Source organism: Cydia amplana, chromosome 1, assembly GCF_948474715.1.
Source record: "Cydia amplana chromosome 1, ilCydAmpl1.1, whole genome shotgun sequence".
NCBI classification, from domain to species: domain Eukaryota; kingdom Metazoa; phylum Arthropoda; class Insecta; order Lepidoptera; family Tortricidae; genus Cydia; species Cydia amplana.
Window position 1 is genome coordinate 23002512 of NC_086069.1, and position 18674 is coordinate 23021185.

General features: G+C 36.1%; 1 protein-coding gene across 2 annotated transcripts in view; it reads left to right on the plus strand.

Moving 5' to 3' along the window:
* The window catches only part of LOC134651456 (pyrokinin-1 receptor-like), a 49836-nt gene extending 33792 nt beyond the window's left edge, over positions 1-16044 (plus strand). Inside the window, exons 2-5 of one of the 2 annotated variants that reach the window (XM_063506568.1) lie at positions 3676-4568; positions 8452-8672; positions 13514-13622; positions 15677-16044. In XM_063506568.1, the coding sequence (XP_063362638.1) occupies positions 3785-4568; positions 8452-8672; positions 13514-13622; positions 15677-16020 (1458 nt within the window). In that variant the 5' untranslated portion in view covers positions 3676-3784 and the 3' untranslated portion in view covers positions 16021-16044. Of the gene's footprint in view, positions 1-3675; positions 4569-8451; positions 8673-13499; positions 13623-15676 lie in introns of both variants that reach the window. The other variant, XM_063506576.1, reaches the window with a different exon arrangement.
* The last annotated feature ends 2630 nt before the right edge of the window (positions 16045-18674 follow it).

Genomic DNA, 18674 nt, shown 5'->3' on the forward strand with positions numbered 1-18674 from the left:
TTCGTGGACAATAAAGAAGACCATCTCTTAACGTTTTTAGAATTATTCGCATCACAGGTCGGAAAATATCAAAATGTATTGCACTGGTACAGCCTAACAAGAAAAAAACCGGCCAAGTGGGAGTCGGACTGGCGCACGGAGGGTTCCGCGCCATCAACAAAAAATAGAGCAAAAAAATCGTGTTTGTTGTATGGGAGCCCCCCTTAAATATTTATTTTATTTTATTTTTAGTATTTGTTGTTATAGCGGCAACAGAGATACATCATTTGTGAAAATTTCAACTATCTAGCTATCGCGGTTCATGAGATACAGCCTAGTGACAGACGGACGGATGGACGGACGGACAGCGAAGTCTTAGTAATAGGGTCCCGTTTTTTACCCTTTGGGTACGGAACCCTAAAAACAGTACCTATACTTAAATTAATTGATGCACCACTGAGCACTGGTGCAAACATAATCTTAATTTAATTTTTATTTGTAGGTTTTTTTTTTTTTTTTTTTCTTTTTTTTTTTTGTTATTAATGTGTATTTTTAGAGTGAGTTGACGAAGCCTGTTGCGGATTTTATCGCTGTAGTTTTGTGTGACGATGCCTGTAGCTGATTGTAAGTTTGTGTTTACCTGACGAAGCCTGCGTTGCGGATATAAAAGTATGGTCTCTGAATAAAAAACTCACACTTCTACATAAAAAAAAAAAAAAAAAAAAAAAAAATTAAACAAATATTTGTCGACGTGTGAATTTACGATTGTTTCGAGCTAAGTTAGAAAGTTCATACTTACGAATTGATGACAAATGTATTATTTGAAGTGTGTTGTTACTGTTGTTTAATCACTAGCCTATTGCAATTCAAAATTCATATCACCGTGAAAATTCAGATATAATACTTTAGACGTTTAATACCTTTAATTGTATATATTTTTGTACTTACCTAATGTATGATCTGTTCTTGCATAGAAAATGCTTGGGTCGAATCTCAATTTATTAAATTGGAATTGGTTGCTGTGGACATTCAGCAATGACAGCAACCAATTTCGACTTTTTTATTTTTTTTATTTATTTAACAAAACACAAAGTACAGTGTTATATATACCTATAATTAAAGTTTCGCCAAACTGTAAAACAGTTTGTTGGCGATGCGCTCAACTAAAACAACAACAGTACTTAGGTAGGTAGGTATCATATATCAAATATCAACAACACAGCTGGCAAATGTCATTAATACCCACTTGCAGCAACCCACTAACCCGGGGTTAAGCTGTTAAACCGTTAACCTAGTGTCAAATTGTACTGGTAACCATGGTAACTCCAGATTTAACCGGTTAACCCCGGGGCAGTGGAATAGTACAAGTGGGCCTAAGATTTAGTTTATTCAGAAGTAACCTTGCGAGCGTGGGCTGGATGCTCAAACCTGGAAAGTAACGGATATTTCATTATTTTGTATGGATTACAATGACTATCAATAATTTAAATTTCATTAAAATATCGAAAATTTAATTAAACTTTCGTGAGAATATTTTAAACCATAAACTATTTAGACGACAACGGTTTCACTCACTTGAATTTTTTAGTCGATTTAATCCAAAATTTAAACAGTAACCAGTAGTAGAAGATTGTTACCTGTACTATACCTACAACCTCTACAGTAACAACATATTATAGTTGAGTGGTATAAGAGAAACACTTGTAGGGAAAATAAACTGTTAGAGATAGGTACATACCTACTTAAATATACTCGTAAGTATTAAAAATTAATTAAATGAATTACTAAAAATAAAACGAATTCATAAAATGAGCTAACTTAAGGTTTTAAGGCACTTTCCCTCCGAGTCTCAATATTTTTTTCCATCCTGTATTCGTACGCAAATATATGAAAAGCGAGTCAGGAATGTCAACATTCATCTTCATCAAACGTCATCCTTTTTCTCAGATAGGTACAACCCAACGTCAAAGACCTCATCTAAGACCAACGAGCATCAAACAATAGTTCACGTACACTGAAATCAGAGAATAGCATTTACTTTACTGGTTGTTTTCTGTTATTCGTGCTCTACTCAAATCTTCTCTGTAAATAACACGTCTGTGACCAGTTTCATGCAAAGTTAGTTTACCTTACCTTAAAGTTATATTTTATATTAAACTAATTTTAAAATACTGGAGTCGGTATACAGTTGAAGTCACATTACATTCACATCCAAAGTAGGTACTTAACTCGCAGCATGGTTGCAGTAAAGAATTATGATTATGATTACCTATGAAAACATAGGGAAAAAGTGGTTTCTGTCAAAACTCACGAAATTTTTGTATGATGTAGATTCAAGTCTCCTGATTATTTTATTGTAAGGGCACAACTCTTTCAGAAGTATACATTCAGAAATAATCAATTTAGTTGTTTCATATAAAATTATATGTATTCGTAATTACAAAGGTAACAGAAGCCGTAACAAATAGTTCAATAGTTCATTGAGAGCTCTACATTTTGAGATTAAAATCTCATTTTTGAAAAAAAACTGACTACTTGACTAGACATGTTCTTTCCGTGTTTTCAATTGTCCTATTAAAATTCTACCTTTTACACTTTTAATAAAGACTTGTCTGTGTTAATAGAGATGAAGTTCTATCTGTTGTTGATGAAAGTAAAAGAAAATTCTCTAACAATTACTTCAATATTCTGACTTAATTATGTAGTATTTTCCCTTTAGGGGTTTCTATGGCAAAAGTTGTCCCTACTATTTATTATTATTTTTAACATTAAATAAACTCGATTTCGTTCTAATATTAAGAGACCATCTACTGAAAACCACCACGAAACTTCTTTTCTTTACCAACCGTTTCATTAAAGAGGATGCCGTCATGTTGTGGGGGCGTGGGCGTGGTCGGAAGCAAATCGGAAGCCAAGTTTTATAATCAAGGTGCAATGCGACACTATCTAGACTCCGACGAGGAACGATACATTGTACGCTGACTAGTGAAATAGGTATGTTGTATATGTCAGCAGTTGACGGAGTAATGCAGCTTGTTCTATTATAAGCGCTTAAAATGCAGCGTAAGTTAATGGCCAACGATATAATAGTCGCTAATATGACCGCCTTAGTCGAAGACCTTGCTTGTCATTTTCTTGCACTGCAATTGCATTGTAGGTATGTTATCAATGTAATAATGCTTATACGAGTTGAAAATATAAAACTAGCGTTCGCTCGCGACTTCGTTCGCGTAAAAGTTGTTAAACTGACCAACCGCCCAACCAATCCCTCCCGTATTTTTAACCCTCATTTCAACCCCATTCCACCTCCATTACATCCAAAACTGTTCAGCCGTTTATGCGTGTTGAAGAACTCCAAACATAGGTTGAAGTACAAATGGCTCAAGCAAGTTTAAGTATTTAATAGCCGCTGTAGATGATTTTTTAGGTTCCCAGGATCTTAAGTTTAGAAAAAGATACATTAAGTGTATTACTTATTAACCTTGAGGGTGACTATGTAGAAAAATAATATTAGTGTCAGTAAAAATTCTCACTTTTTATTGAACGCCCCTCGTACCTACGTACTATTAGTACCAGTCTCTGGTACTCTTTTATAATAACTTGTTATTATTAATGTCAATATAATATTGATTTCACATAGAATGTAAGGACATTAGGTACGAGTATAATATATTAATAACTTATTTGTTGTTACAGGTCTCGAAACTGTTCATGGACGAAGCAATCGTGTGTGTATAGTGAAAGATCGATAGTGTAAACACCAATTAACGATGTGAAAATTACTATTAATCAAACATTTAATAAAATGGGCTCTTTCTTGCGTGTGAATGACACGAACTTTACCAACGAACCTGTGGACCCCGTACTGATATTCGGGCCACAAAGGGACCCCATGTATATAGTGATACCTATAACAATAATGTACTCTATTATATTTGTGACCGGACTTTTTGGAAATATTTTCACATGCTTAGTGATAATCCGAAACAAAAGTATGCACACAGCAACAAACTATTATTTATTTAGTTTAGCGATATCAGACTTACTTTTACTGATTAGTGGTATGCCTCAGGAGATGTATTCGATATGGTCGAAGTGGCCGTACGTGTTCGGGCCGGCGTTCTGTCTGATCCGGGGGCTGGCGGCGGAGACGTCGACGAACGCCAGCGTGCTGACGATCACCCTGTTCACGATCGAGCGGTACCTGGCCATATGCCACCCGTTCGTGTCGCACAAGATGTCGAAGCTGTCGCGCGCCACGCGGCACGTGGTGGCGCTGTGGGTGGCGGCGCTGACGCTGGCGCTGCCACAGGCGTTGCAGTTCGGCGTGCGAAGCCACCAGGGCGTCGCCATGTGCCTCCAGACCCGAGTCATCATACAGCACTCCTTTGAGATGTCAACATTCTTCTTCTTCTTCGCCCCCATGGCGCTTATAACAGTGCTATATTCTCTAATTGGACTGAGATTAAAAAGATCTGATTTAAGTAATGACGTACCGGGGCAAAAGGAAATAAAACCGAAAATGAGATTCACTCATAAAGTACACAGGAAGCACAGCCAGTCAACGAAGCGCGTCATAAAAATGCTAGGTAAGGATTTAATTATAAAATAGTAGCTTTTGCCGGCGACTTCGTCTGTGTGGAATTAGTGAAAGCAGCTAAAGTATAGCACCTGGATAATGCTAATGCCAATCATTCAATTTGAACATATGTTTAATTGCTTACATCAATTAACAGACAATTCATTAATTATCTCAATTCCACCCCCGTTTCACCCTCTTTAGGGATGATTTCCGACATAAAAAGTTAAAAACCCTACCTATGTCCTTCCCCGGGACTCAAACTATCTATATGCCAATTTTCTACTAAATCGGTTCAGCAGTTTAAGCGTGAAGGGGTAACACAACTAGGTACAGACAGGCAGATAGACAAGACACACTTTCGCATTTATAATAGTATGGGTAATAAGTAGTTATTTGTTTTGCAAAGGGGCAAAGTTGTTGTTTAACCTCTCGTGCTAATATTGATACCCGAGCAAGCAAAAGATTCCAAAATTGAACCACGAATATTGCGAGTGGTTCGAAAAGTTGAATGTTGAGCGTTGCGATGGTTTCAAGGCACGAGGGTTAAACAAACTTTACCACCGAGTAAAAACAAAAAAAATTACCACACCAACGCAAGGAAAGTATCAAACATAATCAAATGAAATCAATTCAAAATTAATGTTGTTAAATATGTATCATTCAAAATCATCATTTAAAAGTCAATTCTACCAGCCAACATAAGGAAAAAACTCAACATTGCATTTTATTACTTTGCCACCCATGTGGATAAAACACAACTTTCTCAACAGTTTTTGAACAATCAAGAGAGCCTTGTTACCAGCTTGATGTGGTGAAAAACTCGTTAACAAGTTTACTCAGTGCAGTAAGTCAGTTAGGTAATTACTTTTTGTATAGAGCTAATAGTTAACGAATGGGTATGTTCCAGTTAAACTTCTGTATATTTTCGTTTTGTTATTTAAAGTTTCTACTTTCTAATGCATTATCATTTATAGCTGGTCAAGCAGATCTTGACAGTAAAAAAAGGCGGCAAATTTGAAAAATGTAGGCGCGAAGGGATATCGTCCCATAGAAAATTTGAATTTCGCGCCTTTTTTTACTGACAAGATTTGGTTGACCAGCTATAGTTTTTAATTGTGTAAATGACTATGCACACACTACTAAATAAAAAAAAAAATGGTACAAATAGGTAATTAAAACATGTTTTTTTTATTACTGACTGCTCACGGTAGAACTACATAAATTAAATTACTTTTCATCTCTCCTGTTCGGAAAGTTCACCTTTCATAGGCTGATAACCGGGTGGAAAATTGCATTTCCCACGGAATTGGAAAGTATTTTTTTTTATGTCGAGCAACGGCTAACAGCCATATATGCCATATTATTCAGTTAAACGCTCTCATATTAGCGTCCGCATGACTGAAATTGGCGCCGTTTACATTTTGATCGAAAAAAAATTTTAAAACCATAGATAGACAATCCGATCTTAAACTGGGATGTGTCTGAAATGCTTAATGTATACGCGCCTTAAAAAAAATGAAACTGAATGAATGAATGTAATATTGATAATATTTTAATAAACATTCATTGTCATTTATTAACAAATATTTATGTTTATTTTATACATTTAAATAATTAAATATACAAGTATAGCTTGTCAAGCAGATCTTGTCAGTAGAAAAAGGCGGCAAATTTTAAAAATAAGGGATATCGTCCCATAGAAAATTTGAATTTCGCGCCTTTATTTACTGACAAGATTTGCTTGACCAGCTATACTTAGTATAATTTATATACACAATAATAAATATTTTGGCAGTAGCAACATTTTTATTTTCATAAAATAGAAAAAAACTAATTAGGAAAAGGCGGGAATAGGTATTGGGTATTGGTACTAAACTAAATAAATAAACTGTTGAGACATTACTTATTTGCTCTGGTTCAAAATAGATTTTTAAGTGATTCGAGTGACTTTAAACATAGAATTAACTCCTGAATCTGTTAAAGAAGAAGCAAAATATTGTTGATAATATTTTACCTGCATACAAAGATACCTAAAGGCATACGAGCACTTCATGAATTGGAGAAGCGTTAAAAAAGTGAAGTCGCTGTCGGAAAACGTATTTTTGGCTTATTTCAGTGAAATGTCTAAATCATTACAACCTTCCACACTTTGGAGCAATTACTCTATGCTTAAATCAGTGATGAATACAAAGCATCAAGTGAACTTGAAAAACTTCATAAATACTACCAATAATAAACCTACATTTCTCGTGTTTGACTTTCCTCATAGTCGAAATGAAAAGTAGAGTGTTTAACTCGGGTAAAAGTAATCATCTCACCCTCGAAATATCTCGGGTGAAATGGTTCACTTTCCACCCTTGGTTAACAATCTACTTACGTTTGTGTACTGCATAATTCTATAATTCTTTGTTTTATTAAGTTAAATCTATTAAAAAGGTTCATATTGAGGTTTCTCCTCTTAATTAAAATTAATTATTAGATACCGGATTTATAATTATTAGATATTCGAAATCCTACTCGTAATTGCCGATCATCGAGCATCCAATAGGTTATACTCATACTTGAGGTGCACAAAAAATACTTCCATATTTATTTCTGTGCCTACGAAGAAATCTGTTATTTTTGATTAATTTTCTCATTCCATCCATCTTTGTCACACTCGTTGTTAAACATAAGGTCGTCTCTTTCTCTTTCGGTGTGCGGGAGCTCGTTAGCACGTGCACATTTCTCACTTGTCCAGCCGCGACTAAAGGCAACTTGTCCAATTTGTCACAAGTTAAGCGCTTCAATTTTGGAACGCCTATAACCTATCTTGAGTTATAAATCATTGCGAGCATCCCCTTCTCTGAGGTCTGTCAGTTTGTCATTAAGAAAACAACGCGACTGTTACTTTTCATGTTACTTAAGTAATAAAAGTGCTTGATAGCGAGGAGGCTAAGATACTTTTTAGGGTTCCGTACCCAAAGGGTAAAAACGGGACCCTATTACTAAGACTCCGCTGTCCGTCCGTCCGTCTGTCACCAAGCTGTATCTCACGAACCGTGATAGCTAGACTGTTGAAATTTTCACAGATGATGTATTTCTGTTGCCGCTATAACAACAAATACTAAAATCAGAATAAAATAAAGATTTAAGTGGGGCTCCCATACAACAAACGTGATTTTTGACCGAAGTTAAGCAACGTCGGGCGGGGTCAGTACTTGGATGGGTAACCGTTTTTTTGCTTGTTTTGCTCTATTTTTTGTTGATGATGCGGAACCCTCCGTGCGTGAGTCCGACTCGCACTTGGCCGGTTTTTATGGATTACGAGTCCATTAGAAATTGTACCTATTGTCGTATTTTCATAATGGGAATGGAACCATATTGTAAAAGATTAGCCAGCGAAATTTTACAACAGAGGGTTCTCTATTTATACTCGTAAAGAACCCTCTGTTGTTTAGAAAATTTCGCTGGCTAGTCTTTAATCTAATATGTGACGTTGTCTATGAAAAGGGACCTTATTGTTGATGGCGGTTACGCCATTATTAACGATGCTCCGATATAAATACAATGCCGCGCGACGCTGTGCGGCGTAAGCGCCATCGACAATAAGGTCCCATTTCATAGATAATGCCCCATATTAGCTAATACATACATATATAACCTTGTGAGCTGTGTGTACAATCAATTGTACATATAAAAGTGCTTGGCCCTTTCCCGGAGCTAAATATAGCATGACACTAATCAAGACGAGTGGATTAATTTCTCATCATAATTCCGAGCAATTTTTTACCTACTTAAATGTTTTCGTTGTTTCGACTATCCTCAACATATGAAAGCGTCTTATCAATCGCCTCAAAATACGCTTTTGATATTGGTTATAAAAGCATAAATGAGTTGTTGTTTCGCAGTGGCCGTAGTAGTGGCATTCTTCATATGCTGGGCGCCGTTCCACGCGCAGAGGCTCGTGGCCATCTACGGCACGGACGAGCACCACCGCCCGCGCTCCAGCCTGCTGCTACACGCCTACACAGTCCTCACGTACATCTCGGGGGTGTTCTACTACTTCTCCACTAGCATCAACCCCATACTTTACCACATCATGTCCAATAAGTTTCGGGAAGCTTTCAAGGTTGGTACTCTTAATTTTCCCATCTACTTCTGTGTCGTGTGTCGACAAACGCCAATCGAAAGTAAAAATTACAGGACGTCGAAAATGGCCTGAATCGCTTCGAGGAAAGGATGGTACTGCCGTGTCTCTTTGTTTTGCGCGACTTGGCGGGGGCACTGCCGTGCTCCCAGATATATGAAAGGTGCCATCGCAAAGACAAGCGATCATTTCTATGCATTATAGTATAAGTTTGGATTGACGTTTTCTATAAACGAATATTACTTGGCTAGATAGATAGACAACCCTGGGGGTTGCGTTTCCTAACCAAACGATTGCGCTTATCGACAAATCCAACTTGTTAAAAAAAAAGTTAATTTGTTTCGATCTGGCAGAAGTGAACTGAAAGACACGTAATCACAGGTACATTTAAAATATTTAAATTACGAAGATTTTCACTGGATTAGCCCAATAGGTACGTGAAGTTTATTGGTAAGTATTTGAAAATATTCAAATAAAACACCTAACACAAGGCTACGAAATATTCTATTCGCATCATGGTTCCGAAGATTTTGGGCGGACGTTCTCGCAATTTCCACTTCACATTTATTTATAAAAAAAACTCCTCGCAGTGTTTACTTTTAATTTTCTCATACTCTCAACTAGGTCTCAGGTAGGTAGGTAGATTTAACCCAATCAGCCACCTTTTTTCGCACCGGAAGTGGCCTTCTTTTTTGTACTTTCGGCAAGTTCCGCCGTGGCAGACTATCGAATTCAGACTTAGCATCACTTTTATGGGAAACCATTGTGCATTTCATCGTGGTATCAAGTCGGTTAGAAATTTTGCGGCCAGCTCTTCTACTATAGTTAGTTTCGGGAACAAATCACGGATGGTGCTTTCAAGTGAGTTTCCATAAAATTCTTCAAGAGGGCTCTCTTTACCTATTATGCTCTATTTACTAAATGATACTTACTTTACTCTTTGGTCTTATCGCTGTAAACGATACATACACATTTATACCGTTTGACGGAATGTAACGACGAACAGTGATTACGTATAAATACATCAAACGCTAGCATTGTTGGAGTGACAAAGGCTGATACATCATGTTACAATTATTTCAGAAGTCGAACCGCAGTCTAATCGCTTTTATTACAAGCTTTTATTTACCTTGCCCTGTTAGCATGTCATGACATTTTATATATTTTATGTAAACTACTAATGTGATACTTATTATTGTTAATATAAAATTAAGATGTAAATATGTATAATAAAATTGACATGTAACTTACGTTATAAATAAAGAAATTGAAATTGAAATGTTAATAATTAATTAATAACACCGACTTCCCTATTTCCGATAGAGCTTACATTTTACATACATACATATGTAAATCGGATGACAATGCAATATTATGATGACATGGAGCTGTTCTGAGGATGGTGACAGGAGGTAGCCATGGGAACTCTGTGATAAAACAACGCAAACTTATTGTGTGTGGGGTTGCGATAAAAGCTTGTACGAGGGGCGTTCAATAAAAAGTGAGAATGAGTATGTTATATACAACTTTTATTAAATGTTATTTTATTTTTCGACATAGTCACCTTTTAGCATAATACACTTAGTATATCTTTTTTCTAAACTTAATATTCCATTTCTAAAAAAGGTTTTATCTTGAGTACTTAAAAAATCTTGTACTGCAGCGACTACCTCTTCAAATTTCTTGCCTCTTAGGTATTTCTTCAATCTCGGAAATAGGTAGAAATCACTAGGGGCGAGGTCTGGTGAATACGGAGGATGCTTAAGGATATCGAACCCAGCATCACGTATTGCAGCCATTGCAACGGCGAACTTGTGTGCCGGTGCATTGTCCTGATGGAACAACACAATTTTCGAGAGTTTACCTCGCCGTTTTTCACGGATCTCATTGCGCAATGTTGCTATTTGTTTTGCATATAAAGAGCCCGTAATAGTGGCTCCATGCTCGAGATACTCAATCACTACGACCCCTTTACCATCCCAAAAAACAGAGCCCATGACCTTATCGGCAGATGGGCCCACCTTGAATTTCTTCGGAGTTGGAGATGATGGCCTTTTCCATGTCATAGACTGTAGTTTCTTTTCAGGGTCGTAATGATGGAGCAATGTTTCGTCCATTGTTATAAATCGCGCCAAAAAAAGTTCCCGGTCTTGCTGTATCAGGTCCAAAGCTTCTTGACAAATCTCGACTCTAGTTTGTTTTTGCGTGTCAGTAAGCATTCTGGGTACCCAACGCGCTGATACCTTTTTCATACCCAAGCGTTCATGTAAAATATTATACACGCTCCCCGTTGAAATCTTTACATTTTCAGCAATAAAACGAACCGTGACACGACGATCCGCCAAAACTAAGTTTTCGACTTTTTTCACAATTTCTTCAGTTACTGCTGTAGTAGGGCGTCCGGAGCGGGGGTCATCCATGGTCGATGTTCTTCCACGTCTAAATTCGGCGCACCAACGTGCAACTGTCGAATACGGAGGAGCATTAGACCTTAAAGTGTCCCGTAAATCTAAATTGACTTGGTCCGTAGAAAAATTTTTCAAACACAAGTATTTAATAACGGCGCGCAGTTCAATTTTCTCCATTTTCGCTAACGTACTCAACAGCATCGCAAAGAAATCGCCGTATTTTTTTTTTAAAACAAAAAACAGTTCGTTTTTTTTTCATGGCAATCAGCTAGGTAGATTAGCTTTACCGGCCAGTATTTACTTTCCTAATATTTAAAGAGTTTGCATCTCATTCTCATTATATATTGAACGCCCCTCGTACAGTTAGCGATAAAAGCTCGTGCCAAAAATGAGATTACTGCCAAAAACTTATATCATATCTTCTTACTTTTTTATATTTTGCACATGTATAACCCCGGTGGTGCGAGCTAGGTGGCGGATCTACTTTCCACCTGGCTACTATCGCTTTATTGGTAAGATGCACGCTATCGCCATTGAACAATTGTTATCAAAATGCACGCTTCTGTATAATTGATACCTAAATCAATAGCAACCTTGTCCTGGAATTTAATTATATGGAATTGAATGGCATTGTAATTATAAGTACCTGCTTAGTTTTTAATACAAAACGCACTTAGGTATGTGTTGTTTTGCTACTGATATATTCATGAGTCTCGTTTGTACGTATTTGTCCATTAATTCGATTCTACAACATATCCCAGGCAGTAATTTCGTCGTTGGATGGATCATCGACATAATCATTGAATTGTACAGAGATACTTCAATCCAATTGAGAGATTACGTGACAATTGATCAAATGTAGGTGAATGTGATTTGATTACTTACTCGTAATGCCTACAGGCCCTACACACCAATCAGATAGTTGAAAATTACCTTTGTGTAAGTTTTAATAGGGCATACGGCCGAGGGTGGCCGATTAAAAAAAAGTGTAGCGTTCAAAAATATAGATGGCGCTATTATTATGGGGCTTTATATAAGAGTGTCCCCCCTCCCTGGAGCATCCCCTAATTGCATCTCTCTCGCGCCAATTCTTGTACGAACAAGTGCGAGCGAAATGCACGCACGAATGATAACAAAATTACATTATTTTTATATCTAAGATTAACTATCTCTAGAGGCTAGGTATACATATATGTTTAATTACTTAATTAGTCTCAAACGCAAACAATAAAACGAAGCACCTAGCAGCCCAGTATGTACATACAAAAGCACCCACATAATTAATAGTACATTATTGTCGAGGTTCGGAAGTAGCTACTTGCAGGCTGAGGATTCGTTTTAAACGGACGACCTTGGGAGTCCGTTTAATTGAATCCGAAGCCAGCAAGTAGCCTTCCAGCCGAGTCATATATAGTGCTTTTCTCAAAAATGGTGCAAGAAATAGAAATATTTTACAGAACTTACAGAAGCAACGTTCTAATTTTCCATTAATTTTCACAGAAAAAAATACAACCATTAAAAAAATTAGCTTGCCGCCTTTAAAAAAAAAAAGAAGTGTATTTTTCTGCTGAAAATACGCCAACCTATTTGAGACACCTAAATAGTCGCGGTACCAACATTAAGCCTGTAACAGACTATCGCACCGCACCGCGACCTTGGAGCGTCGCACCCATAAGTGAGAGCGAGAAAGAGATATCTGTTTCTCGCTCTCACTTATGAGTGCGACGCTCCAAGGTCGCGGTGCGGTGCGATAGTCTGTTACAGGCTTTATATAATAATAAATGCTGATCATCTGTTTGGCTGTTTAAGGGACCTATGCCTTCATTTGATATGGCCATTTGAAGTTTTAAGAAGTTTGGAACTTGTTAAATAATGGAATTTGTATGCGACATTGCAGTCCCGAAATCGAGACTGCAATGTTTTTAACTTTTTAATTTTTTGAATGACCATAAACTACGCACTTCGCGACCTATTTTTTAACCGGCAACGTCGACTTTGTCGTCCATTTTTGAGAAAAGTAACGTTGTAGGTATTATAGTTCGTCTTTTTTAGCATTAGAAAGAACTTGAAAGAAGGTAAGCGATTTTGACATGTCTTTTAATTGAAAAACACTTTTTAAAAATCAATAACTATTACTTATGAAAGCAGAAGACTATAAAAGATCGTATTAGATTCATAATTGTTACATATTTACCGTAACTTATTTTTAAAATGTGTTTTTCATCTAAAAGACACATCAAGATTGTTTACCTTATTTCTAATTCTAAAAAAAACGAACTATAGAACCAAATATTGATTGTTTAGAATTGCGAAATAAAAATATACCTAATATGTATAACGTTTTTGAAAATTCACAAATAAAAAAATCTAGCGAGCACGCGTATTGGAATAAATCTCGCAGGTGATTATTTTCAGAACACGCTGGTGCGGTGCTGCCGACCGGGAGCGCGCGCCGTGCAGCGCAGCTCTTACACGACCCTCGCTCTCGGGCGGAACCCCGCTTCCAGCACCACCGACAACTCAGGTTTGCACATAATCTTTTTATAGTCTGTGCGGAAAGAGAAGTCGTGGAATGTAAGGGAGCCTATACATTCTACGACTCTTCTCTTACCGCACAGACTCTATTTTATTTTATCCGGGTACCTATCTGCCTATCTCACTGCTACAGTCTAATCCTTTGATAGTTAAATAAATGTTAACAATTTTCTTTCGAATTGGCTAAGACGAATATATTTTACTTCAAGCATTTATTATAAGTGACTGTTGTCTTAGGTGGGCCGATTTTTATTATGTTGTCGACTTTTTCTCCATTAGATTTGGATAAAATTAGGCTCGGCCAATTTGGGACAGTTAACCTCGTAAGTCCTGTGTTTTTCCAACAGCAGTAGTCATATCTGCCGGCTGTACTATACCAAGTACAAACCAAGAATAGTGCTTCAGACCGAAACAAAAAGATGTCGATTTTAGAGATTTTTGAAGTGGGGTCTTATTTTCAGTATTTTTTATGGTATGTTTATTATCTATAGCACCTCTTTAAGAAGGAAATTATTGAAAATATTTTGTACTTGTGTGAGTACATTGGGTTTTTACACAGTATAATAAAAAAAGTTAAAGGATTTATTTAATATTAAAATTAAATCATATATTTTGTCTAAACATCACTAAAGTAAAATCTTTACTTTATTACAACATAACTAATCTTCTTCTTATAAAAAGGTGAATTACAAAAGCTCTTTTCATTATTTTAATACCATACTACATCTACGAAGGTTGGATTTGGGTGTTCAAAATCTGGACTAGATCTCCAGACCTACCCCTTGCACTTTGACCACGTCGCGCCCTTGTGCACTTGTGCTACTACCACGGCTACGCCCACCTCATTGACCACGAGCACTTTGAAATCGATGACTAGATACACGTCCGCGTACTACAACTTCTATTTCTCTATCTTCATATTAGAAAAGTCCCTATTTGATTCTTGGTCGGGTTTAGATATAAACATATCTTCATTATCCGAGTCCTTGAAGTCATAGTTATTGAGAAGTTGTGATATTTGCTTTTCATCAAACGCTAGAATAAAAAAAAATACTTGTAAGTTAGACCGAACGTACTACCGTAAGTACAAATTATTTTGACCAATCACGACCCTCCTTAAATATACAGGTTTCTTTGAAATATTGTTTATTTTACAATATTTATAATTTAAATATACTAATACATTCGTATGACAACAGAAATACAAGTGATTACTTGAATATAAACCGATTATCTTACCTCGTGCTGGCCAGCGACCTGACTGTGTGGCCATCTTGCGAAAAAGTGACACTGACACTGACAGTTGACTTTACCTATCTAACATGGCGAAATTGACCATAGAAAATAGAATGAGAATGACCGTGTCAGTGTTGCCGTTGTAAAAAAACTACCCGGTAAATGGGGAATGAAAAATTTGTACTTGAGTAAGTACATTAGGCAGTTACGCCATCTATGTAGTTAAAATGTCAGGTCTGAAGTGCTATCCTTAATTTGTACTTGTACAAGTACGCGGGGACTTACGAGGTTAAAATACATGTACCTATTTAAGTATATATTGAATTATGAAAATTGTACAATCAGCAGCAGAAGTTGCTAAGCGGGCCAGGTGTTCAAAAATACCTTAACGCGCTCTTATTCACTAAACATCATTTTGAACACCTCGCCCGCTTAGCAACTATTGTGGCTGATTTTACACCATACGTTTTCGTAACTCAGTGGAAGATTTTTAGGACATGCGAGGAAATTAATATACAGAATAGGTAACTGTATCTGTTCACAACATTTTATTGCAATCTTACGAAAAAAAAACGACTACAAATCAAATACGGCCCGGTATGCTTTACCTTGTTGTTACAATATCGTCAAATATGTACATTAAAATAAAGATAATAATAGACGACTCAAATAGTAAGCCATAAATGCCATTTAATATCACACATTATATTCGACGTCCCTACGTAATACAATTGCAGGAAACGTACCCTAACAAGTTCAACAGCGGTTACCGGTGTTTTCTAAGTTTTAATTTTATATTTTTAACAGGTAATAATCCTAAAGATGGCGCCTTTGGTGATAAAGGAATTACAAGAGGATCTCTAAGGTCGTCATCAGAAAAAAATATCAAATTCGACTTAGAACGTAATATAATTTATTATCAACACAAATATGCCCAGACCGACGTCTCAATCCAGCGAGATTTAGAAAATGGGCTTTATGAACGTAAAGGGATAGAACAAAAGAACATCCCTAAAGAAATATACGTTGTAACGTCAACGGAGCCCAGTGAAGAGTCTCAAGACTCCAAGATTACTCCATCAGACGAGCCTGAAGCCTACATCAGAGAAATTCGAGACAGGATCAATCGGCGTCAGAAGGGGTATGGATAAACCAGAGCATTTTACAAACAGGGGATGGTATAGGACACTCCTAGCTGATTATTATACTACACTACAGTTGATATACTGTGCGCGCTTGTCATTCGCGGTTGCGTTGTTGTCATACGGAGCGGGCCAGAAAGTCCTAACAAGCCGAAAAGGCACGTGTTGTGCGATAGAAAAGCCTGCATTGTGGTTGGACTACTAGCCGGTTTTTAATAAGTAGGTGAAAGGTAGAGGTACAGAGGGACGAGAAGGGGAGACCGAGGCGAGTTGAAACAATGTTGACATTACGGTCACTCATAAATATTTTCGCTAGATTTGTACAAGATTAGTATCAATCGATAGTCCATTTTATTCCGCTTTTATACGGCATTAACATTAAAAGCGTAGGTAACATCTCAAAGTATATGTAGCTACCTCCCTAAACGAGTTGAAACCGGAGTCAAGGAGATTTGAAACAGTAATTGTGTTTGGATAACTGAGGCTGTAATATATATTTTTTTCATTTAATGGTTTTTTTTACTAAAAAACAAGAATTACCTGTCATATTTTTTAAGTACAATATGTATGTACTTACTAAATTTGAATATTTAAAACAAAATATTTTTAACGTAAAAAATAAACACTATTCAAATACAAATATATTTATTGCTCATAATATTACAATGAATACAGAGCCTGTATGCACATTTGTTACGTAAGATTAGAATTGACTGACATAGGTAATCTTTATTAAACAAGTACCTCTTATTTATATCGGCACAGATTATGCGTCGACCTTTTATTTTCCCTTTTTTTCTTGGTCGATTTTCCTCTATTTTTAGCGTGTTTTGTTTCCGTTAAAGTATGGAACCTTGATTATATATTATATTGATTCAGCTGCTTCAATAGCAGATCATTCATTTTTAGTTATTAGATGAAGCTGATTAGTCTGTTTTCCTTTCCTTGGTAGTTTGGCAAGATTATGAGAATAAAAAAATGACATTGTTCCAATTCACCTCTGTTTCATAACTCCTCGGTCTCCTCTAAACAGTTTCTGTTAATAGTGACGTAAATTGCCGAGCTTAACAATATGCAGGTTTTAATGAAATGAACGTAGGTATAATTAAAATGATGTAAAGATATTTTTTTTACTGGCACAGGCAAGAAAGCGGGGTGTTTATTAGTAACCTTTTGTATTTATAAAGGCGGAAAGTGAAAAAACATTTTCACCATCACCAGCTTGTATAATCTCCTCTTTATTCGTCAAACGAATGAGAAAGTTGCATTTTATCCACCAAAGTGGCAAAGTAGTTAATTAGATGCACATTTTGAGTTGACTGGTGGAATTGGCTTTTAAGTGATGATTTTTTAATGATAATTTGATAAAAAATTTAAAGCATTCATTAGGAATTAATTTGCTATGTTTTACAGTTAGCATTTTCCTAGCATTGGTGTGGTGAACATTTTTGTGTTACACTCGGTAGCAAATTTTGTTTAATCTCGTGCCTTGAAACAGTCAACTCGAGCACGCTCAAGATTCCACTTTTCGAACCACCCGCTACGCTCATTAGCACGAGGAGTTAAAAACAACTTTGCCCCCTCGTAATAGGAATAAATACGTAACTATTTGTATTTCATGGATTATTCGTAATAGTAAGTGTACTTGATTGGATTTAGAAAGTTTGACTTGTAATCCTGCAGCCCCATTTGATGGTAAACACTTTTATAGTGTTCTTTTTAATTGTATCGTAAAGTCCAAGTCAAATAAATATCTACTTTATTTAATATTCATATCACCCAATAAATATAACTACATGGTTTAAATTGCAAACGTTTAAAGAGTCCAAGAATTTGTAATAATCCTGGCCCAACAAATAACTATGGAGTGCTCTAGATCCGACTAATCTTTAATTTCTCGGATCTGGATTGCAAACCTTAGTCAAGGGGCTTTCATTTCATTTTACTCATCGTAGTGTAATTTACAATAAAATTCCAAAGCATAAATAGGTATCTACACGTATTGTAAGACTGATTTTATTATATTATGTAAGTTAATATATTATTATGATATAAAACGTATTTTTAAAGGTTAATTGCTACTAGGGGGTTATTTAATTTTGGAAATTTTTATATCCCTAAATATACCTATTTGTATTGACTATTGTTATAGTTCAAAAATATGTATTTGTAGTTCTCAAAGTTTCGAAGTAAAGATTCCGTTTGTAATTCAGTTCAAATAATATTTAAATTAATATTTAATTACACAAACGGGTCTACCGTGATAAAATTTTATTGTTTTTAACTTTAATTCTGACGTTTCAGCTGAGTTGCACCACTTGCACCAGCTGTGGTCACGGAACGGATTATAGGTAAAAACAATGAAATTATATCGCGGTAGACCCGTTTGTGTAATTAAATATGTGTACAAAACACGAGGGTTTAAAGGTTTAAATTCGTATGAAAATGTAATATAAATAATATTTGAATAGAAAAAAAGCTTTTATTTCAGGTATCAGCAGTCAGTACGCATAGTGTCATACAAAAATAAATTAAAAACTAAGTTGACACTGTAAAGGGTGGGAGTGTCTATTAACTCCCAAAAATATAACCTTTCAAGTTGCCAGCACGACGAGATTGCGGACTCTAGTAATAAATGTACATACCTAATAATGTGCCGAATT